The sequence below is a fragment of the Carassius auratus genome, chromosome 35, assembly GCF_003368295.1.
Source record: "Carassius auratus strain Wakin chromosome 35, ASM336829v1, whole genome shotgun sequence".
NCBI classification, from domain to species: domain Eukaryota; kingdom Metazoa; phylum Chordata; class Actinopteri; order Cypriniformes; family Cyprinidae; genus Carassius; species Carassius auratus.
The window spans coordinates 9,291,570-9,315,813 of record NC_039277.1 but is presented as its reverse complement, the minus strand read 5'-3'; the positions used below and the strand labels follow the sequence as shown (position 1 = coordinate 9,315,813).

Sequence of the window (24,244 nt, the reverse complement as noted above, 5' to 3'; positions counted from 1 at the left end):
GACAGCATTTCTCCTTTCTTGACCAACTAGATCTGGGGTGGCCACAGGGGTGGCCAATGAGCCACCCCGGGCCACCCCCTAGAATCGCCATTGTGTGTGTGGATCTGAAGGCATTTGCGTGTGGATCAGCAAGGCGGAAAATTTGTGCCAAAAGTCACGTGAAAGTTTTTCGTACTTGTAGAATTTTGTTTTGTACTTGAAGGATTTTGTTTATTACTTGAAGGATTTTGTTTTGTACTTGAAGGAGTTTGTTTTGTACTTGAAGGATCTTGTTTTGTACTTGAAAGATTTTAGTTTGTACTTGGAAGATATTTTTATCATTGAAGACATACGTTTCTTTGTATATGTAAAACGTACAGTATTTGTTTGATAGCTACGTTTTTTATTTGCAGAACAAAATGCATTAGTTTGTGAGTGATGTTTTGTATTTGCAAACCACACTGAGTTTGTTTGTGAATCGTTGGGTGTGAGTAAAACACATTTTGTGTGTGTGTGTGAGGTTTTGGCATGATTCTCACTCCATATTCAAACCCCTTCCCACTACTGTTCCCATCCTTGGGTCACTTTTTCCCAAGCACACCTTTCCATGCCAGACAGTATGAGATAAATGCAGATGTGATTCTTGGGAACTTTTAAAACGTTCCCATCTGGCTTTGACTCGTCCAAAGTCCTGCCTGAGGCCTGAACCACGGGTTCCAGCTTAAAACCATCAGAATCCAGATTTGGACAGCAGCCCGGTGATTTAAACAAAAAAATGATAATTCCCTCGCTGGTGATTGAACAGTTACAGTACGATTATCCTTTTGATTCCCTAGTAGCACTCTGCAGATAATGAGCAACCGAGAACAAACCAGAGCACCTGAGAAATAATGTAATTTCATAATAAAGCTATGTTCTTTTAATTATAAAGATTTATACTGAGCCTTAGTGCTAAAAATGTGCAATGCTTGCAGAATATATGCATAAATTAATCTAAAACATTTTATATTTAATGCACCTAAACATTTCCACATTCATACCATTGTAAGACCCTCCGACTCTCTTCTTTCTGTCTCCATAAATGTAGAAGGTCCTTCTAGTTCAGGGTTCTCGTGGAGGGGGCGGATCCATAAGAAGCAGGTTGATTCTCTCTATGTATTAATCTCTGTCAGTGTGTCATAGTGTGTGTTTGAGATAGAAAGTGAAGGGGAGGGCTGCTATAAAGGCAGTTTCCCTGTTGCTCGCTCCCATTCCTTCTGTTTTCCAGTGGGTTTGATCTGCAGGGCATACTCCAGTATGATACTCCTGTTTACAGCCACCTTTACCATCCTTGTGCTCTCCTCCCTGGACCAGGTGGAGTCTTCAGCTTATGACAAGATAGTCACACACAGTCGCATCAGGGCTAAGAATGAAGGGTAAGGGTTGATTGTTTTAAGGGTTCACCTTTGCTGGCTGGGAACAAGCTGGTCAGTTTGGTTAACATTGTTGATAAATGGTTAAAAAGGCCACTAAATATTTTCCTTTTCAACACTGCTTTGAGACATATAAACTGATTATGTTAACAGCTAGGATTAATTCAGTGGGGAAAGTCACAAATGCATGTTCAGGACCAAAAATTTAAATGAGTACATTTATTGACCATTACACAATATAGCCTATTCTGACTAAATATGAAGCAGTTGTACTGCATTAATTTATTTCACAGGTTTGGGGCAACAAAGATCATTCTTTCTGACCAAGGCACAGAGTCTGTTTACCAGGTTTATAGTTTATTGAATTAAGGGGGGGGGGGGGCGGGCGGGGGTCACTATGAATTAAAGTTGTCATGTGTGCATATGGTTCTGATTTATACACAACTTTTATGTTTCATTGTATACTTATTCTAGTGTATGTTTTGCATACACACAAAGATTTTTTTAGAGCATACATAAATACAACAACAGCAAGGCATATAATAAAAAAATACAAATAAGTTAGCATAAATGAATAAGTATAAGACATTATAAAACAAAATAGCCAAAGCCTCAAGCATCACACTGAAATCGGTAATAAATCAGATTAAAAAAAAAAAAAAAGGAAATAATTTTCGAGGTGTAAAACCCCTCGTCTTACAGCAATTTTCATGTTTAGGATTTAGGACGGTATTTTGAACCATTTGATTGCCGTACATGCAGTTCTGATCGTAATCGGCAACTGAACTGAGATGATGACATCACTGAATCAAAGATGAACTGCCTTTAACTGTCATTTTGCATTATTGACACACTGTTTTCCTAATTAATGTTGTTCAGTTGCTTTGGCGCAATTCTTTTTGTTAAAAGCGCTATATAAATAAAGGTGACTTGACTATGTTTGCGTAAAGGGAAACAGACATTTCGAGGGGAACAGATCGACTGCTGCTAACCTTCAATGCTTAACTTAGTTTGCAGGCTACTTAGCTAGCCAGTGCAGTGTAGTTCGACTTTAAGCTGCTACTTAATGCTAGATACATTTTTCCTACACATTTAGAGAGAACTACGATATAACTAAACATTGATTTACCATACATCTCAATCGACTGATTACAGCGTTTTTGTCGTTGCTACTCTGTGTGACCGTCCTCCTGTGTTTCACGGACCAGCAGCAGTAGGTGCAGCCCGAGCTCACGCGCTCCTCTCATGGGTCACCTGACCTGCATGGCCAAACGTCCGCTGAGCAGAAATCAGCTCTAATCAGTCTCCGTACAACCGTTACGGTGTTAGTTAAAAATGTAAAACTGTCCCTTAATCAGTGGATCAGCTGTCATCATTGATTGACAGCATTTCTCCTTTCTTGACCAACTAGATCTGGGGTGGCCACAGGGGTGGCCAATGAGCCACCCCGGGCCACCCCCTAGAATCGCCATTGTGTGTGTGGATCTGAAGGCATTTGCGTGTGGATCAGCAAGGCGGAAAATTTGTGCCAAAAGTCACGTGAAAGTTTTTCGTACTTGTAGAATTTTGTTTTGTACTTGAAGGATTTTGTTTATTACTTGAAGGATTTTGTTTTGTACTTGAAGGAGTTTGTTTTGTACTTGAAGGATCTTGTTTTGTACTTGAAAGATTTTAGTTTGTACTTGGAAGATATTTTTATCATTGAAGACATACGTTTCTTTGTATATGTAAAACGTACAGTATTTGTTTGATAGCTACGTTTTTTATTTGCAGAACAAAATGCATTAGTTTGTGAGTGATGTTTTGTATTTGCAAACCACACTGAGTTTGTTTGTGAATCGTTGGGTGTGAGTAAAACACATTTTGTGTGTGTGTGTGTGAGGTTTTGGCATGATTCTCACTCCATATTCAAACCCCTTCCCACTACTGTTCCCATCCTTGGGTCACTTTTTCCCAAGCACACCTTTCCATGCCAGACAGTATGAGATAAATGCAGATGTGATTCTTGGGAACTTTTAAAACGTTCCCATCTGGCTTTGACTCGTCCAAAGTCCTGCCTGAGGCCTGAACCACGGGTTCCAGCTTAAAACCATCAGAATCCAGATTTGGACAGCAGCCCGGTGATTTAAACAAAAAAATGATAATTCCCTCGCTGGTGATTGAACAGTTACAGTACGATTATCCTTTTGATTCCCTAGTAGCACTCTGCAGATAATGAGCAACCGAGAACAAACCAGAGCACCTGAGAAATAATGTAATTTCATAATAAAGCTATTAGTTCTTTTAATTATAAAGATTTATACTGAGCCTTAGTGCTAAAAATGTGCAATGCTTGCAGAATATATGCATAAATTAATCTAAAACATTTTATATTTAATGCACCTAAACATTTCCACATTCATACCATTGTAAGACCCTCCGACTCTCTTCTTTCTGTCTCCATAAATGTAGAAGGTCCTTCTAGTTCAGGGTTCTCGTGGAGGGGGCGGATCCATAAGAAGCAGGTTGATTCTCTCTATGTATTAATCTCTGTCAGTGTGTCATAGTGTGTGTTTGAGATAGAAAGTGAAGGGGAGGGCTGCTATAAAGGCAGTTTCCCTGTTGCTCGCTCCCATTCCTTCTGTTTTCCAGTGGGTTTGATCTGCAGGGCATACTCCAGTATGATACTCCTGTTTACAGCCACCTTTACCATCCTGGTGCTCTCCTCCCTGGACCAGGTGGAGTCTTCAGCCTATGACAAGATAGTCACACACAGTCGCATCAGGGCTAAGAATGAAGGGTAAGGGTTGATTGTTTTAAGGGTTCACCTTTGCTGGCTGGGAACAAGCTGGTCAGTTTGGTTAACATTGTTGATGATATCAAATGTAAAATTACATATGGAAAATTTGTGAAATGTACTATTTGAATTTGTGTAAATCCTGATGCTTTTTTTCTGCCTTTCACACAGATATATATCTTTATCTTTATCACTATGTGTCTATTTTTCAATTTCATTTCAGAAATCTGTCATCAACATCGTTTAACAATGTTGAATATTTTAATCTATTTAATTTATTAACTGTACATTTATTTCTAAAACATAAATGGACTAAATAGCAATTATCACTTTGTTTAGTCAGCTATTTAAAGCAATTTACCAAGATTTCTACATAATCACCTGCCCAATGAAACACCCTGTGGCCTGTAAGTCTGTCATGTATGCAGTCATTAAGCATCCCTAGAGGGTTTTTTCTTTAAAAGTATGTTCTCCCTCCTCTCTGTTTTGCAGGCCCAATGTGTGCGCTTTGCAGCAGGTCATGGGGACCAAGAAAAAGTACTTCAGCACATGCAGTAACTGGTACAAAAAATCCATCTGTGGCAAAAATGCGTAAGTCATCCACTGATATTCACTCTGACTCTCTCTGCTTTAGCCAGGTATCTTCCCATGGTCTCATTAGAGGTCATAGGTCACCGTGAGACGTGTGTCTTTAGTTGTGAAGGTGAAGGAGGGTCTTGTTGGTGATGGATTACATTGGTTAGGCTTGTAGGGTGTGTTCAGGGAAAGTGAGTGAAGCAGAAGCATTTGAAGCTGTTCTGTATTAGTAATGGTACAAGACAGTTGGATTTTTGCCAAAATAAGATGGTTCACAGCAAATACTCCCTAGAGCAATATGATTTAAGATGCACAAACACATTACGCTTTGGAGCTCTTCTCCCAGCTTGCAGCAGGATGAAACTGTTGTCAGCCAAGTGCATCTTACTGTACTTGTTTATAGCAGATTAACCGCAGCTCAAGTGTGCTGACTATGACTTGACATGTTTATTGTCGTTCCAGTGGTTTTTTCCTCAAATGCCACACTAATTTACTGCAGGATCTCTGAGAGGATGATGCAAGCGTGTTTCTGGGCTCTGTGAGACCGTGATGGATGCCTCGGTGTCTGGTGACTAGACATTGGCAGGCAAAACTTTTAAAGCTCAACTCAGCATTTTCACTGGCAGAGATCTGTTGTGTGTGAAAGAAAAGAGGAAAACCTTTAGCCTCAGGAAATGTCTTTCTATATATATATATATATATATATATATATATATATATATATATATATATATATATATATATATATATATATATATATATTTATTTATAAAAGTGGTTTGTTATCTTAACAAAGTCTTTATTTTACCAAAACATACATTATAAACAGTAATATTGTGAAATATTATTACAGTTTAAGCTTATTGTTTCATATTTTAATATATTTAAAAATCTAATTTATTTATGTGATGGAAAAGCTTTTGAAATCTTCAGTGTCACAGGATCATTCTAATATACTGTACTGAATTGGTTATCAACTATGTTAATTATGTAATCAATGTTTCTTTATTGATAATATTTTCATAATATTTATAATATTATTTACTTTATGTATATTAGTTGAAATATAATTCATAATACAATTTATATAATTCATGAATTCACAATATATTTTATCTAATACAGTACAGTACATTCATGTATTTTAGATGTGATTGTAACTGTATACGTTGGTCAGTTTGTATGGGTGTGGTCTCAGTATTTTGTTGTGTGTTTGTTTAATCTTGCAGCAGCATGTTCAGCGATCTAAAGGACAGATTCTTCTTAATAGCAGAATTGATTTTTGAAGAGGGAAATCAAAGAAAATAAACTCAGCTGCTTTTCAAGCTTTAAATGTATTTCATAACTGTTGTCTTTAGTTTAACCTTTTCACGAGAGACTTATAGAGAATTAGAAAGAATTGCAATGAGCCTCCTGTGAACTTTAATCTGTCTTCTGTGAGATTTATGATAAGGCTCAATTCTCATCTTTTTCTCACATGCGGTGTTGTTTTTCTCCTGGATTTCTTCCAGCAGATATGGCTGCTGCCTCTCTGGTCACTGTAAACATATGAAAGCAAACTTGAATGTGGGAGGTCCATAATAAAAATACGAAACACCCCTGGCCTTGTGTCTCCCCCCAGTTCCCCGTGTCTAAACTCTGGGCAGCAGTAGGTTCAGAGATGCACAGCTTGCTGTCTCTCCTATGGACCCATCGGGGAAAGTTTGAGTCAGGCCTCTCACAGGGGTCACGCTGGGTTACTTTTTTCTTTCTTCACTGACACTGGAAACATGACTCAGTTTCAAGTGATGGACTCCTCCACAGCTGCAATGTCTGAGCCTCCAGACAATATCATTATGATACAAAAGAGAAATAAAGCAAATTTGAATCTGTGCAGTGTCAGGTGCATGATAATTCTCCAAACCACAGATCTCCCGCTAAAACCAATGAGGAACAGCATTAGTCATGGGGGAGTTACATACACTCCATCTGCAGACTGCTCTTAGAAAGCCTCTTTGCTCGCTTTTAATGCCTTTAGGCCAGTGGCCAACATTCAGAATAGTGCATTTACTCTTAATAAATATCTAAAAGATTTTAAACTAGATTTAAATGCAAATTAAATAAAATAGTTTATACAAAAGTAAGATACTTTGCATGGAATGGTGATTTTGTTTTAACTTTTTTGTTAAATGGCAGTTCACTTTGACATCTCAGTTGTTTCTTCTAGACATCATTGAGATTAAATGAAGGGCTGTTCTGAGAGGTTTTTTTTTTTTTTACTAATAGATTTTTTTTTCTTTACACAAGGAAAAGGTTCCAAATGTATCTCCTCTCAAGTTTCTGGACAGATCTCTACTGGACTTAGATTTGCCAAACTACAAGTCTGGCACTAAAAGTTAAGACATTTCAGTTTAAACCTCGGAATTTGAACTTGAAAATAGACTTTTTGTCCATTTGTCTGCTACTTTCTCATTTGTATCAGATTTTACATTCCCAAAGGAGTATAGTGAGGAACAATTGTTTTTTTTTTTGTTGTTGTTTTTTTTGTACACATTTACATCTTATTTTAATTTTATTTGCAGATAATATATATATATATATATATATATATATATATATATATATATATATATATATATATATATATATAAATTGATTCCAGCAGTTTGTGAGACAATTCAGTTTATGAAAACTGCAAAATGTTGGGGGAAAACCACTAAATGAATATCAAATCAAGATAAATGTCCAGATGGTTGAAAAAAAAAATGGTTTCATATGAAAAAGCATCTGAATAAAAATAAATAAATAAAAATGAACAAGACATGCTTAAATGGTTTATCACGTTAGTTTTCAGAACTTAATATGATCAAAATGTAATTTCCTCCCATTTTATATCAATGGAACAAATTTGGTAGTAATAAAATATTTTAAACTCTATGGATAACAAAGGTAAGCAACATGATTTTAATATTAAGTTTATGATACTGGTTTAATATTTTGACTCTTTCCACACAGGGTGGTCTTATATGAATGCTGTCCGGGTTATATGAAGTTAGATGGGCACCGTGGCTGCCCAGCAGGTCAGTATGTATTCATTCCATCAACAGAAATATTACACAGTATTTTATATTTTATATTATAGTGGTTGTTAGAACACTGCTGTATGGTTGCTTGAGTGTTCTGAATGGTAACTATGGAAATTTTACATTATTTTTGCCAAGAAGCATGATTTGAGATGTCATCATGTCTGTAGTGTGCATGCCCAATGTTAATACATATGATTATGTTTACTGCTAAATTGTTAATCCACAATTATCACATATTTGAGTTCAGTTTAAGGTCATGCTTAAATTAAATGTCAATTTACTCATTGGCTAAGAGTTCATTGAAAGAGAACATTAACTTTTGTTCTCTAACCAAATCCAGACCCAGCTGGCTGTACTTCTACATGAGATTAATGAGCCACCGCTAGACTTGAACAAGGACTCAAACTTCACGTCATGTGAAAGGATCCTGAGTTTGGAATATGTGCTGTTTTGTAACTCTGTGCATGAGACCCTTTTGTTTATTTCTATGAAATTTTGCTCCATCACCCAGTGGCTCCCATTGACACTGTGTACGACACTCTGGATCTGGTGCATGCCAAGATCACCCAACAATACTCCGATCTATCCAAACTGAGGGAAGAACTCAGTGGAGCGGGATCTTATACAATGTTTGCACCCAGTGATGATGCCTGGGAAGAGTTAGATCCTGTAAGTCAAATTCCCTGCCATGTTATAATTCATTCAAGCTGCAGTATTTGCATGCTATGTTTTAAAATCACTGATCAAATGTGCATGTTATGATTAAGTGAAGCACTGAATGGAACTTCTTAAAAAGAAATAAACTGGAATATATGCCGTCATGCCATCTTCTTTCCTCAGGGCAAAGCACTGACATTTTAGCATGCTTCTCTCTTTCCAGGAATCAAAAGCTCACTTGGTCAGCAGAGGAAACACTGCACATTACAATGACCTCATCTATCACATTGTCAACAAACGTCTTCTCACCAAGGACCTGAAGAATGATATGACCCTAAATTCCATTCATGACAATCATGACCTCTATATCAATCACTACTCAAATGGAGTATGTTTCTCTTTTCTTCATATTCATTGTGTGTCTGAAACTGTGTTATTTAAGTATTATTTATATGTTGTTATATTATTTATAAATGTTTTGAATTAGCTTGTTTTAAGATATATTGTAAGTGTTAATGAAGTTTAGTTAATGTTTTAGTCATTTTCTTTTTCATTTTTATTTATCTTTTATATATTTTTTATTTATTTTTAGTTTAGCTACTTTATTTTTTATTTCAGTTTTTCTTGTAGTAATTATATTAGTTCATCTTAAACTTTTTTTTTTCAAGATTTTTTAAAAAAATATTTCATTTCAGATTTATTTAATTAACAAAACTATATATATATGTAGGGATAGGGTTAGGGTTAATATATATATTAACATGTTTACAAATATTTTTAGTTTTAGTTAACAATTACAACAGTGTTTGCACCTATAAGATTGTGGCATTATTTATTCACCCTCATGCCTTTCCAAACCTGCAAGACTTTCTTTCAGCTGTGGAGCAGCTTTTACTATAGTTCAACTATCAATAGAGTCCAAAACAACGTAACTTGGATTTCATTTAAAAAAAAAGTGACTAAACTCTTTTTCAACAATTTTGCAGGTTGTCACTGTCAACTGTGCCAGGATTATTCACGCCAACCAGGTGGCCACTAATGGAGTTGTGCATGTTATTGATCGTGTCATTAGCTCCGTACATCCAACGATCATGGACGTGATCCAAACCAATGGTGATCTGGCAACACTGAAAGTACGTTTGATTATACCTGTGGTTTTGTAAATATGACCAAAACCTATTGGAAGCTTTCTGAGTAACCTTCTGATAGGACTCTATCACCGATGATAAAACATTCCTCAGAAGGGGCATATGATTTCAGAGAAGAATCTTTATTTTTGATTTCTTTTATAGATCGTTGCTTTAACAGCGGGACTCCAGGGTCTACTAAGGGAGTCCAGACACTACACACTTTTTGCTCCAACCAACGAGGCTTTTAAAAATCTAGACAGAGATGTGCTGGATAGACTTATGAGGGACACAACTGTACTTCAAGGTAAACATAGATCACAACCACAGAACATCATTTAGAGGTTTGTATAATGTTTTCAAAGATTTCTATTTCACACACTGAAGACGAGTAATAATGCTGGAAATTCAGCTTCGCCATCACAGGAATAAATTACATCTTAAAATACATTCAATTAGAAAGAAGGTTTTTTATATTACAATAACATTTCACAATATTACTGGTTTACTGTAATTTTTGAATAGCAGTGTATGCATGCACAAAGCACCAGGATGAAATTATTCACCTTTAAAGATTTGAAAGACAGCAGCCTCATGTTTTCAGTAAACTCCGCAAATGCAGTCCAATCCAACCAGTGACACATTTTCAAATCACCTTTATTTTGTATATAGTGCTTTCAAACAAAAAAAACAAAAAAAAAAAACAAAAAAAAAAATGCCGGTCAAACAGCAGATCTGGCCGCAGCCACATGGAGATCCAAAACCAAGTTTGTTCAAGACCTCTAACAGCTCCTGAAGGGAAATGCTTTTTCTGATTCTGGTGAAAAAGATTGTAAGTGTTGTAACAGACAATATCTGTTTTCCCCATGAAAAGAGAAGATTTTATTACAAATCTTATCTGTTTGATCTTTTAGATGACTGAGATTATCATTATAGCAAAAGCATTAAAACATAGAGACCTATATTTAAAAGCAAAGACTAGCTTTGAAGTAAATATTCAGTTCTGAGGCCAATTATCTCAAGACCCGACTGATGTAAATGGCGTGTGAAAAAACGCAAATCATTAAAGCAGATCAGGCTTTAGGATTCTGGTTTAAAGGTCTACTACAACACACCGACAAAAGGAAATTTGATTGATTAATTTTCTTGTGGTTTTTTTTTTCTTCTTAAATTAGATTTTTCAGCATGCCTCAAGACACACAGATATAAAAATTTCTGCATTACATCACTTCTGGCTCTTACGGGATCTATGGCCCGAGACAGTCAAAGGCCTCCCATGTAGGCTTGGGTATTTCTGGTACTTCTGCTGTAATGTAATGAAGCTTTTTTTTTTTTTTTTTTTTTTTATATTGTTTACAGAAACTATAAGTGGCAATCTTAATTAAATAAATTCATAACTAGAAAATTATTTATTCATTATAGAAATGGCTTCTTAAGGTTTCATTAATTTCCCTGACTTTTCATGTAGAAATCAAGCTTTGAAAATTCCCTCATAAAAGTTTTGTAAGAATTTGGGAAACCGGGGCCTCATAGATGCACAAATAACATTTTAACTTCTCTTTAATTATAATCACTTAAATTAAATTATTTATATGAATTACTCATAGAAATCAATAATCATAATGATAATACTTCATACACTTGAATTTAAGATGAAGTGGAGATTTTAAAAGAAAGATGCACTTATGAACATTTTTGTTTATACAGACGTTTAATTAATCATTCATAGGAATATTTTGGAAACACGTTCACATTTTGTATCATTAAATGCATGTCTTTTTTATTTTTTTAAGGAAACAATTTTTTTTTTACCATTTTAACTTACTTTAAAGTTTGCTAAGTATTTTACAAAAACATTTTAAGTCATCTTGTGCTACCTTGGAAGTTTGCTGTGGTCATCTATTGTTTCTCGGCTCCCTGACTGAGAGCCACTGACATAAAGTGTCCTATTTGTCCCTTTTGGGGGACATTCACTCCCAACATTCATCCAAATCTCTAACCATTAGGCCATGACTTCCCCATTATATGACATCATTATATGACATTATATGATAGCTGACGTAAGAGTCTCAGCTCACCACAGCATTGCCTGGGCACAGGAAGAACTGGGTGGGTGTCCCAGTGGACAACATGAGCTTCTGTGTTTTTAATAGTCTCTAGTGATCTAGATCTTGATGCTTACTGGACTGTGATCATAAAGACATCTTAACAGTTTAGGTCACCACACTGTTTATCTTTCAGTCTCTCACGTAACCTTTTTCCATCTCTCTTGTTCTATTTATTTTACAAGCCCTTTTGAAGTACCACCTCCTGAACTCAGTCCAGTGCTCTGAGGCCATTATGGCGGGCTCCGTCTATGGGACTCTTGAGGGAAGTAATATTGAGATCGGATGTGATGGTGAGAGTCTCACTGTCAATGGTATCAAGATGGTGCTGAAGAAGGACATTTTCACCAGAAATGGGGTCATTCATCTGATCGACCAGGTGCTCATGCCTGACTCAGGTGAGACTCTGTAACTACCCACTGGGTTCAGTCGGACTTTATTAAGGGACAGCTCACTTTATAAATGACATCATTATGCCATCTGCATAAATTAAAATACAAAAATGTATTGTCACTGATATAAAATCTAAATGTACAGTTGTGATCAGTGTGTATCTTGTCTTGCAGCCATGCAGGTGACGGAGCTTATAGGCAAATCTCAGAACATCTTCAGGGACATGGTGTCTCAGCTTGGCCTGTCTGCCGCCATGCAGTCTGAGACTGAGTATACTATTCTTGCCCCACTGAATGGAGCCTTCTCTGGTAAGTTGACCTTATGACTTGTTGACCTTGACCTTGACCTATGAGAAAAAAATTGACATTGACATTGACAAATGAGACAAAGCTCTACCCCTTTTAGTGGACTTTGCTATCCTAGGAACTACCAAAAGTCCAGCGTTTTGTGACCTTAGGCATGATGGATTGTAGTGTTGTAGAAGACTAGTTAGGTACGCAGGAGCTAAACCATTTGGGGCCTTATAGGTAAGTAATTATAATTTGTGGGTGATACAGAACTTAATAGGTGGCCAGTGCAGACACTGTAAAATTGGGGTAATATGGTCATATTTTCTTGACCTGGTAAGGACTCTGGCTGCAGCATTTTGGACTACCTGTAGCTTGTTTATTGAAGATGCTGGACAACCACCTATCAGTGCATTACAATAGTCCAGTCTAGAGGTCATGAATGCATGAACTAGCTGTTCTGCATCAGAAACAGGTAACATGTTTCATAGCTTGGCAATGTTTCTAAGATGGAAGGATGCTATTTTTTTAATATGGGAAATATTGTTCTCAAAAGACAAGCAGCTGTCTAATATAACACCCAGATTTTCGACTGGAGATTAAGTAACAGTATGTCCATCTAGTTCCAAACTGTAATCTACGAGATTTACTATCTACTGTTTTTTGATCCAATAAATAATATCTCTGTCTTATCAGAATTTAATAGGTGAAAATTATTGGTTAACCAATCTTTTACATTTTTAACACACTCATCTTAGATAATTTAGAAGTTTAATCTGGTCTCGTTGAGATATATAGCTGAGTATAATCAACATAACAGTGGAAACTAATCATTAAGTATTTTCTAATAATATTATCAAGGGGCAACATGTATATATTGAAAATAGCAGAGAACCTAGTACAGATCCTTGTGGCACTCCATATTTTAATGGTGATAAATGAGAGGACTCCCCATTTAGATAAACAATGGTAATGGTAGCGATCAGACAGGTAGAATCTAAACCATCTTAGAGCGTGCCCTTGAATACCTGTATAGTTTTGTAATCGATCTATGAGTATGTTATGAGCTATGGTGTCGAATGCAGCACTAAGATCAATAAAACTAGCAATGAGATGCAGCGTTGTTCTGACGCAAGAAACAAGTCATTTGTTATTTTAACAAGAGCTATTTTGGGGCCTAAAACCTGACTGAAATTCTTCATACAGATAATTTTTTGCACGAAAGAACACAGTTGAGCAGACAACTTTTTCAAAAAAATTTTTGACATAAACAGAAGATTTGAAATGGGGCTGTAATTCCCCAATTCACTAGGATCTATTGTGGTTTCTTAATAAGAGGCTTTATAACCATTAGATCGTTATAGGTAAAATTTTAAATGACCCACAGTCCAGGTTAAAATGTCACTATAACTTTGTCTTCACCTATCATGCAGAAGAGGTAATGTCCATGGATGAGCGTCTCCTGAAAATTATTCTGGAAAACCACATTGTGAAACTCAGAATTTCTCTGAGTGACCTCTACAATGGCCAGCAGCTTGAAACCCTGGGAGGAAAACTGCTCAGAGTCTTCATATATCGCACGGTGAGGGAGAGAGAATTATTGAAAGATTGGGGAGCTGGGGACAATTATTGTGTAAACTCCATGAGTGAAAACAACCATTTATTACATTTTTATTGTGCTGGCAGTTACATGTTATACTCTTTTTTTCTTTTCTTTCAGATAAGTCAATAGGCTTTAAATACATCCTTGTCTAACTATTTTTGTTTCATTACTCAGCAAAGGGTCCAAGGTACAACTATCATTTCATTCTCATTTGAATGTGTGTATTTAAGGCTGTGTGTATTGAGAATGCATGCATGGTCAGAGGCAGCAGAGAAGGCAGTAACGGTATCCTCCATCTCATGCGATCACTGATTCAGCCACCCGAGACAACCATCTATGAGCAGCTTTTGAAAGATGGACACTTCAAGTGAGATTATTATTAAGATCATGATTATGATGACAATATGATTAATATTATTTTATTAACTAAACTGTAAATCTGTAAAGGTAAGAATAAACGTAAAAAAAATGCTGCAGAAAAAGTTCATTTACTATTTATACTGAAAAACACTTAATTTAACAGGACATGTTATTATAAATTCTATTGAAATATTAAATAAAAATAACAACTATTTATTTGTGTATGCATGTATGTACAAATGACTCATTGGCTGGCTGAACTATTCCAGAATCTTCCTGTCTCTGATGGAGAGTGCTGGACTGACAGATCTACTGAAGCAGGAGGGCTTGTACACACTCTTCGCCCCTATCGATGCCGCCTTTGAGACCCTGACAGAGAAAGATATTGCTCTTCTAAAAAGTAAACCTTTTATCTTCTATTTTATTCTATTAGATGATCTCCAACCTTTGCTTAGTCTGTTTCTTCACAGTGACACAGTGACTATTCTTTTATCCAGGTGATATCAACACCCTCAGGACGATCCTGCTCTACCACTTTAGCAATGGTGTCTTTATTAATGGAGGTTTGGAGGGTGGAGTGACTAACCTTCTGAAGACCATTCAGGGCAACAGCCTTCAAGTGCTGTCTGTAAGTACACTGGAATTGTTATTTTAAGATAAGATATTTTAAAGGTCAGGCTTTTTAGGCTCAAACAAACCAACTTTGCCTGATTAAATACCATAATTAGTGAAAATGTAGAGATTTCCAAATGTCAGCTTATCCCAACAGTGATTATGATTAAGATGTCCCATAATTAGCTTTTCCAGTAACATGCATAAGAATAAAGGTCTTTGCACACTCCATAATAAATCTCTGACTTCTAAATTTTAGCCAATACAAATATTTTGGTAGCACAAGAGAGGAAGGACCTGACATGCTTTTATCATCAGACAATGCAATTAGGCGTAGCACAAATTTCCTGTTTCTGTTCTCAAAAAAAATTCCATGAACCAAATCCAGACCATTCACTTAAATCATTTAAAGAAAACATACCAGCATGTTTGCATTGAGTATGAAGCTGACTTGATTATAAAAAGCATACACCATTTCATCCTAAGTAGGACTCAGCATTTCTCTTTCTGTGTTTGTGCTGTGTAGCTGAAGGTCTATGGCATAGGCCAATTTTATATGTGAATTTTGAGCATTGCTACAGCAGTAAGGTCATAACTTCCAGACAGTTTGCTGCCTCTACCCGTAACTGTCTCTGAAAGCTAGAACAATGTGTCTCCTAATGTCCAGATGCTTCCTTTACAGACAATAGATATCAGCACTGTAAATGTAAAATTACTTTATACATGGATATCTTGCAAACAGAGCCAAAACAAGGAAGTGACCTCTTAATAAGATGTCCTGCAGTTATATTTCTGTGTATTCAAGGGATTCAAAGGGTTTTATAAGACTTGCACAAGTCTTTGAGAAAGTTTTTAAATAAAACTTACATATGTAATATTTTATAAAATAATACATTTCTGTTACATTCAGGTTAACAACTCCATCCATGTAAATTCAGTGGAAGTTCCAGATTTTGATCTTATGGCATCCAATGGAGTGGTCCATGTAGTGAAGACCATCTTATATCCTCAAGGTATATTACTAACAGTGTTTAAGATGTTATATTTTGGAGGGATTAAGAATATTTTTACATGCACTAAGTCAAAATCAATTGCATAGATGGTCTTTATCTTCAATGTAGATGTTTTTTTTCACTCTTATATAACTGTACAATTACTGAGACATAAGACAGTCTTTTACTGTATTTCACAGATATGCCAGTTGGCCGTGAAGACATATTGGTCCTGCTGAAGAAACTCAACAGATACATACAGCTGAAGGTAAAGCAGAACACACATCATTTCTGAACACTAACTCACCTGATATAACAGATCCATCACAGTCCAGTACATCGCCGAACAAACACACATCACTTTATCAGTTGGTTATATTTTTATTTTTATGTTGTTGTTTTTGGTTTGTGTGTAGTTTGTATCTGGATACACCTACCACGAGATTCCACTTACGTTCATCAGTAAGTTCAATTTCATCCCTCATTAATGATTTCTCTCTTTAGGTTTCACATAAAATATAACATCATCAACAGTATAATTACATTTGTCACTGCATTTTTATAAATTGTATTAATGTGAAATTGTATTTTGCCTTGAAGAGAGGACTATAACTACTCATGTCATTGAGAAAGGTAATACATAATTATTTTATTTTACTATTAATTTTTTATACTACACCTCTGAACTCTTTTCCTCATCCACCTACCCATTTGATACTTCCATAGCATTATTCAGTTTATTTGCAATACTGAGCTTCTCTGCCCAGCCAATTATTCCCAGCAGCACGTTTAGGTAGTTCACTTGTAACATTTTGTTTTTACTCAATTATTATCTAATAAAACAACAACAAGCCTGAACTTTGCCTCAGCTGCAACTCAAGAAAACTGATTCTTCGTAGAGATGTGTGTAACTTTACAATCACAAGTCTCGATAAATTTGCCAATTTTGCGAGGGAACACTCTAAGAGGCCCAATTCCAAAATGGGACTCTTTATTTATTAGAAAATTATAGACAAATTGTTTCCATGAAAGATCTTTTTAATGAAAGTATAAATGAAATACAATTGAGACTAATAAAAGTCCATTTATTAGGAGTCTTTGCATGGCTAAATTTAATAAGTTGATTTTACAGTATAACATTCGCATGTGTAATTAATTTACTGTCACAGTGGTACCAATCAGTCTTTAAAACAAAAGTAGTATGAATTAAATGATCATTATAATGTCACAGTAAATGGCTCAGCACTTTATTAAATATTGATTCCACAATATTGATTCCACAAAAAAAAAAAAAAAAAAAATAAATAAATTAAGCAGCTCAACTGTTTCAATTATTAGCATTATTATTAGCAAAACCCTCATGATCCTGATCCACAGCCAGTTGTTTTAGCTCACCTTTGGCAGAATATATTAACTTCCAGCAGTTAATCCAGCAGTAGAATGAAACATGACCCCCATTGCAGTGTCTAGAAAGAAAAGATGACCTGGTGTTCATTAAAACTTCTGAAAGTGCCAGGGACTATTAATTAATTGGTTTTGACTCCCATTCCCATTTTGACCATTTACTTGTGTTTCATATCAGTAAAAGCAGCAAGGAGAACTGGCTAAATGGATTCAAAAACATTAGAAGTAAAACTAAATTTAATTTAACCAGCATAACATATTTTAAAAGACCGTCATATTTCATACCAAGAAAAGAAATGTCTCTAAGTAAATTATTTTTCACAAATACTTATGTCCTGGGCTGTGTTACTCAGTAATGATTAATCCTAGAACTTAAGAGCATTTCTATGAGTCATTTTACAATCGTTTGTTATTGTTTCACATGCAGTTGCCAAAAAACGCAATCGCACGTAGCTGTGCTTTAATTGCTACTTAGGAGTCGCTATCCATTTGTCAAGTGCTGAAATGTCACCTTATTGAATTGCTGGTAATTGCAGAACACGCTCATTTATTGAAATGTTTACCTGATGCTGCGTTCCAGACAACTTGGATATAATATCTATTATATTATATTATATTATATTATATTATATTATATTATATTATATTATATTATATTATATTATATTATATTATATACTTTATATATCCACGTTATCTTTCAATGCGGAAGTAAGCCTATGGGTGAGACTTCTGGTTAATTAGCTGCTATAGGTAAATAACGAGGAGAATAACAAAGTGCAGTAAATGGTAAAACTGTTTGCACTACAAATCAGTGTGTTCATAATTAAGATAATACATTAAAATAATATGATAAGACACACCAACTTTCAATTTCAAGCAGCAAAATGAACTGTTTTGTTCAGTTAAAAATAGCTGGACAGAGTGGAAGCAGATGAGACTGGAAGCCAGACCCTTAGAATTTACAAATGGCCGTGCCCATTTTTATGACAAGAAAAAGGTGGATAGAGAGATTACTCTTTATATATATATATAAAGAGTAATAAAGTTTACAATAAAGTGCAATCAAATCCATATATTATAATCACATTGCACTTGAATAAACTTAAAGGTGTAATCTTCCAATTTTCCTGCAGGTGACCACAAATCTTTCTTCTTACGATGCATTTAAGGCTTTACGATTACTCCAGAGCACTTGTAGATCTATGATGATTTTAAAGTGTTACTTGAGTTATGATGCTTTTGGGAAACAGACTTTAATATCAGCCGTACGATAATCTTTACAAACTTTTTAGGCTTATGAAGCTTTTGGGAAACACAGCCCTGGTCTTGACAAGCCTCCTGATGGGATCTCTATATTTCTCTCAGGTCCCGAGGTCAAGGTGGAGACTGGAGAATCAAGCATCACCAAAGTTACACGAAAGATTAAAGGAGATCTGAGTGTCATCAAAGATAGAAAAGTTGTTGGAAGAGATCGTAGTGTCACCAAAGTTAGAAAAGTTGTTGGAAGAGATGCTAGTGTCACCAAAGTTACACGAGTGATTGGTGGAGATCAGAGCATCACTGAAGTCGCTGAAGGGAAGCCATCCATTACAAAGATCACAAGGTTTACTGAAAGTATGTACCAACTTAATTAGATTAAAGGAAAAGTTCACTCAAAAAAATGAAAATTGGCAGAAAATGTATTCGAATTCATCCACTTCATGGATGGCCTGAGGGCGTTGCTTCATTGGAACAGATTTGGAGAAATTTAGCATTTGATCACTTGCACATTTACTTACACATAAATGGGTGCCATCAGATTGAGAATCAAAACAGTTTTGTGATAAAAACTTTTTAAAATAATCCAAAAGTAATCCACATGACTCCAGTCCATTAATGCACGTTTTGTAGAGTGAAAAGCTAAATGTTTGTAATAAACAAATTGATCATTAGATCTATGTCCATACTATTGCCTTCTCCAGTAAAAAAATTGTCTTGTCTGAATCAGGAGAGAAATATGCTCAGAAATATCCACCATTTGCAAGTGAAAACATTCTAAAACAGTTGTAAAGTGTAGGTTTTGATATGAGAGGACAAAAGATGATGAACTTTTCACTGAATAATTATTATATAGCGCTATTATGGATTATGGACTGGTATTTTGGACAGAAGTGACAGAAGTCTTAATGATGGATTTGATTCTCACAATCATGCACCTTTTCACTTCACAAGACATTAACTGGTGGACTGGAGTCATATGGATCACTTGTTGATCATAATGTTTTTATCAGCTGTTTGAACTCATTCTGACAGCACCCATACACTGCAGAGGATCCATTGGTGATTTTCATTGTTGGGTGAACCATTCCTTTAAGAAGTCAGGTTAATTTTAAAATAACAAACCAAAGTTGTTGTTTTTTTTGTAAAGGTTTTAATTTTTGTTATTGTTTTTGCTCAGCTCACAGTTCATCATCTGATGGTGAACTTGACACTGAGGGAGAAGCCAAGAGACTCATGGGTGAAGGTCATTTTAACAGCTTGATTTGGTTGTGTTGTTAAACATTGTTTAGTGTATTATTATATGCATTATTTTATGTCCAAGCTGTCAAGAGTTAAAATCTCCATTGTTTTTTATCAAACATTTGAAAACTGAATCTAGTGCAGTAAGAACTGGACTAAAAAGAAACACTCAGCATGTATAAGTCTGTTCAGTTCAAAATGGCTGTAAAAAGTAATTTTTGATATTCTGTCTGATGCAACATTAAAACATTGTGTGTAACTGTAGTCTGATTACGAATATTTTAAAAAGTAGTTTAGTCTGATTACAAGATTACAAGTACTTGAGTTTTGGAATCTGATTACGTAATCAAGATTACATGTAATCAGTTATTACCCAGCTCTGTATATATATATATATATGTATATATAAGTGAGTGTATTTGTGCATTATTTCACTTATTTTTACAATCTGTAAAAAATAATACAAAAAAATATTTTACTATACTTTATAAAGCTTTATGCATAAAATGATTGATTGATTGATTGATTGATTTACGGATTGATTTGGTTTCAGCTCCTTTAATTATAATCATAAAATTCTTATTTAAAAATCAAATATGTGATCATATCTGCTTTAATTTTATATAAAATTTGCATACATGCTGAATTTCTTTCTTTTTCTTTCTTTCTTTCTTTCTTTCTTTCTTTCTTTCTTTCTTTCTTTCTTTCTTTTTATTCTTTTAGGACCAGATTTCTCCAAGATAGTAACTTTAAAGGGCAGTCCAGACCTCCATGAATCAGAATCAGAGAGAATCACCAGAATCATCAAGAGTTAGTGGCTTCATAATTCTGTGTGAATCATATGAGTATGGATCTAATGGTTCAGGGTTTAATTGAATTATTTTTCTTCTCAGAGGGCCGATCTAAAAAACATGCTGGCAAAAGACAACCACAAGGTATGTTTTTCAGCTTATTTACATCTGATGTGTTCTTAAAGTAATTTTATTGCCATTTTTTATATCAATTGATATATAAAAAAAAAAACTATAGCACCTTGTCTTCACACCCAACTTTATTCTAATCCAGACATCTATAAGACAAAGAGGAAAATGAACCATAGATGTGTAGTTTATATCAGCTTTGTTTCTATGTGTCTGAAACACAGGATCAAGGCAAAGAGTGAGACCGGTCAGGCATGACTCCAGACCCAGTCAGTAAGATGAATGGAGGCTGTACCTGAAGATCCAGCTAAAGTGAAAGACATGTGTTGCAGAACAGTGTGTTTGTCCTGCAAATACACTTTTACTACAAACCGCATTGAATGTTAACCCATTAGAAACCAATGCAGTAATATTTAGATCTGTGTGGCACACACCCCACTTCAACTCAGAAAAGGGGTACTTGAAATAATGGTAGTAATACAGAGAGAAATTGGTCTTTTTTATAGCTGTTTATATTGTATTATACAGACTATAAAGTATATATAAGAGCCTTGACATTGAGCTTGTCATGCACATGGTATTTTGTGGTGCTTGCATTCAGAGACATGAATGTGTTTTTTTCTTTAAATATCAGCAAAGCTTTGGCTATTGAGTTCACTTTAAGTTATGCAGATTGTAACTTTTCATCTGTTTCTAATTTTCTGTTCATTTTTTGGACGTCTTCATTTTTATAAATTTTTTGTTGTTGTTGTTAATTAGACAGGGTTTTTTTAATAGTAGAAATTCAAATCATCACATTGAAATAAGCTTAAAAAAATAAAAAATAAATATATTTTCTGCTTGGAGCACCTTGCTGTTTATCTCCAAAAACCTTTCTTTATTTTTAATCTGTGGTGCAAATATTTCGGGTTGATGAATTACATAAAATACTGAACAGTGGTGTGAACTGTCCTGGGACACTGTACCTTGACTTTTAGGCCCATCATTAGCATTCATTATCATCATATACTTCATGAAAATGATGCCATATATGTAGCAGCATGCATGCCTTCACATAAAGACATAAGGAAGTCTTCATGTTTGAAAGGAGTAAAACTTTGCTCCTTAATATAAACAATCTGAATCCCCAGACTTCATTGGGAGGATAAACTTGTTAAGTCTGGCAAGTTATTTTAGATAATGTATATACACTCTGCTCTAGCATGGGGACATTTTTGCAGAGCGAACATGATTTCTCAGGTTTGGAGAGATGACTGAGGAGAAACTTCCGAACTGCATTTGAATGATCCTAATCAGCTAGATAAAATATATTTCTAACAAATTTCTTCTTCGATTTATGATTACTAATACACTTCATTTGTTAACATTTAATCATATTATGCATGGTCAATTCATGTTTACACTGCTAATATGCACATATTAGCTAACTAGCTATTTTTTTAATTTAGCACATCTTCTCAAGTATAAACGCAGTAAAACAAGTTTTTAATACAGTAATTACAAAAAAAAAAAAAAAAAAAAAAATTGAATGCACACAGACTGAAGTAGTTTAAGTCTTTGGTTCTTTTAATTGTGATTATTTTTTTTATTTTTATTTTTAACAAAAACCCACCAATTCACTATCTAAACAAATTAGAATAGACATGCCAATCAACTAATCAACTCAAAACACAGTTTGGTTTGCCTACACAATCATGGGGAAGACAGTTGTCCAGAAGACAATCATTGAAGGAGGGTAAGCCACAAACATTAATTGCCAAAGAAGCTGGCTGTTCACAGAGTGCTGTATCTGAGCATGTTAACAGATAGTTCAGTTGAAGCAAAAAGTGTGGAAGAAAAAGATGCACAACCAACCAAGAGAACCGCAGCCTTTTGAGGATTCTCAAGCAAAATTGATTGTGAACTTCACAAGGAATGGACTGAGGCTGGGGTCAGGGCATCAAGAGCCACCACACAACTGGCTACATTTGTTGTATTCCTCTTGTTAAGCCACTCCTGAACCACAGACAACATCTGAGGCATCTTACCTGAGCTAAGGAGAAGAATATGATTCGGAGGAGAGCGCTCTGGCACCATTAAGACTTTTCACTGCAACTGTACTTTTCACAATATTTGATAATTTTTTTCACTGCTGGCTTATTTTAGGAAAAGTGTATTAAATAAGAACACTTTAAGAGTCCAACATCCCTGGTCATCCACAGTATCAAGTTTTGTCAGGTATGCAGATACAGCATTTTTAGCTGTTTTCGAGTGTCCATGTTATCCGCATGAACAAAAAACATCATTGTTGTGTAAACATAGCCTAAATTTTACAACCAATTTGCCAAAATGTAAAAGAGATACAAATTTCCACAAACGTATGTTAAAACACCCATACTGACTCATACCAAGACATCGATAGCTCTCTCTAGAAGGGCACAGCAATAAGTTTTATTGTGTAGTAATAGTAGAATGTGAAGCGAATCAATGGCTGTAAGATAAGTAACACAAATTTGTTAGACTTATGAATCTGCTTAGTCTTATGCAAAGCTGTTAAAATGACTGATGGAGTGCAGCTTGCTGGCAATATGTGGACTTTGCTGTTTAAGGCCGAAATTCAGAGGAAAATGTGCTCTCTTGTGACTTTCATGTCAAGAACTGTTCTCACTGATTTGAAAGGCAATGAACACACTTGCTGAACACTGGCTTACAGCCATACTTCACTGGAAGCTCTGTGCAAGTTCTTAGAGATCGAATTTAACAAGAAAAGGGTTGTGAAGAGGGACTTATTACACATTACACTACATGACTATCCCTGTGCAACACATGGTGAGGCAGGTTTCCCATCTAGGTGTTAATTGCAAGACACTTAACCCCTAGTTGCTCCAGAGGCGTGCAACCTCTGACATATTTAGCAATTGTAAGTCGCTTTGGATAAAAGTGTCAGCTAAATGAATACATGTAAATGTAAGTTGCAGAAACAGTTAAATCAACGCATATCATGCATTTTACAGCATAAAACACATTTATAAATTTTAAAGTAGTACATTTTTGAATATTATGAAATCTTCTCCCTCTCTGGACGATGGTTATGGAAATATTTTCACTAGTGCTAATCCAATATTTAAATGGTAGTTGTTTGAGTTGCGTCCCCTGGACAAAATGAGGAATAGTTCTCACACATTAAACTCTACCGCTTTGACAATACACGCAAGAGCCTGTCAGGTTTGTGTGCAATTTCTTATGCTCTGCCTTCTATTAGGTTATTATTTATTAAGTTATTAGTTTAGTTATTATCTGCAATTTCACACAATGCTATCGTGCGGCTTCTGGAGAGGTGGAATAATGAGCACAAGACGTATTACTACTATATTAGTTTTGTGTGCCATTTAGATACAAATTGAATTGTAATTTTTTTGTGATTTTACCCTTACTGACTCACTGACAGAATGACATGAGAACTTCATGTTAATCAAGAATTTTACTGCGTGTCTC

At 35.2% G+C, this 24,244-nt stretch overlaps 1 protein-coding gene across 3 annotated transcripts; it reads left to right on the top strand.

Annotated features, from left to right (window-relative positions):
- The first annotated feature begins 1,178 nt into the window (after positions 1–1,178).
- LOC113054303 (periostin-like) lies at positions 1,179–21,609 on the top strand. 3 transcript variants are annotated; one of them, XM_026219752.1, is made up of 22 exons: positions 1,179–1,394; positions 4,660–4,758; positions 7,738–7,802; positions 8,320–8,477; positions 8,689–8,853; positions 9,452–9,598; positions 9,758–9,899; positions 11,883–12,095; positions 12,264–12,398; positions 13,811–13,959; positions 14,211–14,347; positions 14,610–14,740; positions 14,838–14,968; positions 15,863–15,965; positions 16,145–16,212; positions 16,361–16,406; positions 16,545–16,577; positions 18,717–18,965; positions 19,789–19,854; positions 20,574–20,660; positions 20,744–20,785; positions 20,995–21,609. In XM_026219752.1, the coding sequence occupies exons 1-22, from the start codon at positions 1,276–1,278 to the stop codon at positions 21,045–21,047; spliced, it is 2,538 nt and encodes an 845-aa protein (XP_026075537.1). In that variant the 5' UTR covers positions 1,179–1,275; the 3' UTR covers positions 21,048–21,609. The 3 variants fall into 3 exon arrangements, with proteins under 3 accessions (XP_026075537.1, XP_026075536.1, XP_026075538.1); XM_026219751.1 differs by lacking the exon at positions 1,179–1,394 and adding an exon at positions 3,959–4,170 and having other exon boundaries at positions 20,995–21,608; XM_026219753.1 differs by lacking the exon at positions 1,179–1,394 and adding an exon at positions 3,960–4,170 and having other exon boundaries at positions 19,789–19,848; positions 20,995–21,607.
- Positions 21,610–24,244: the final 2,635 nt, after the last annotated feature.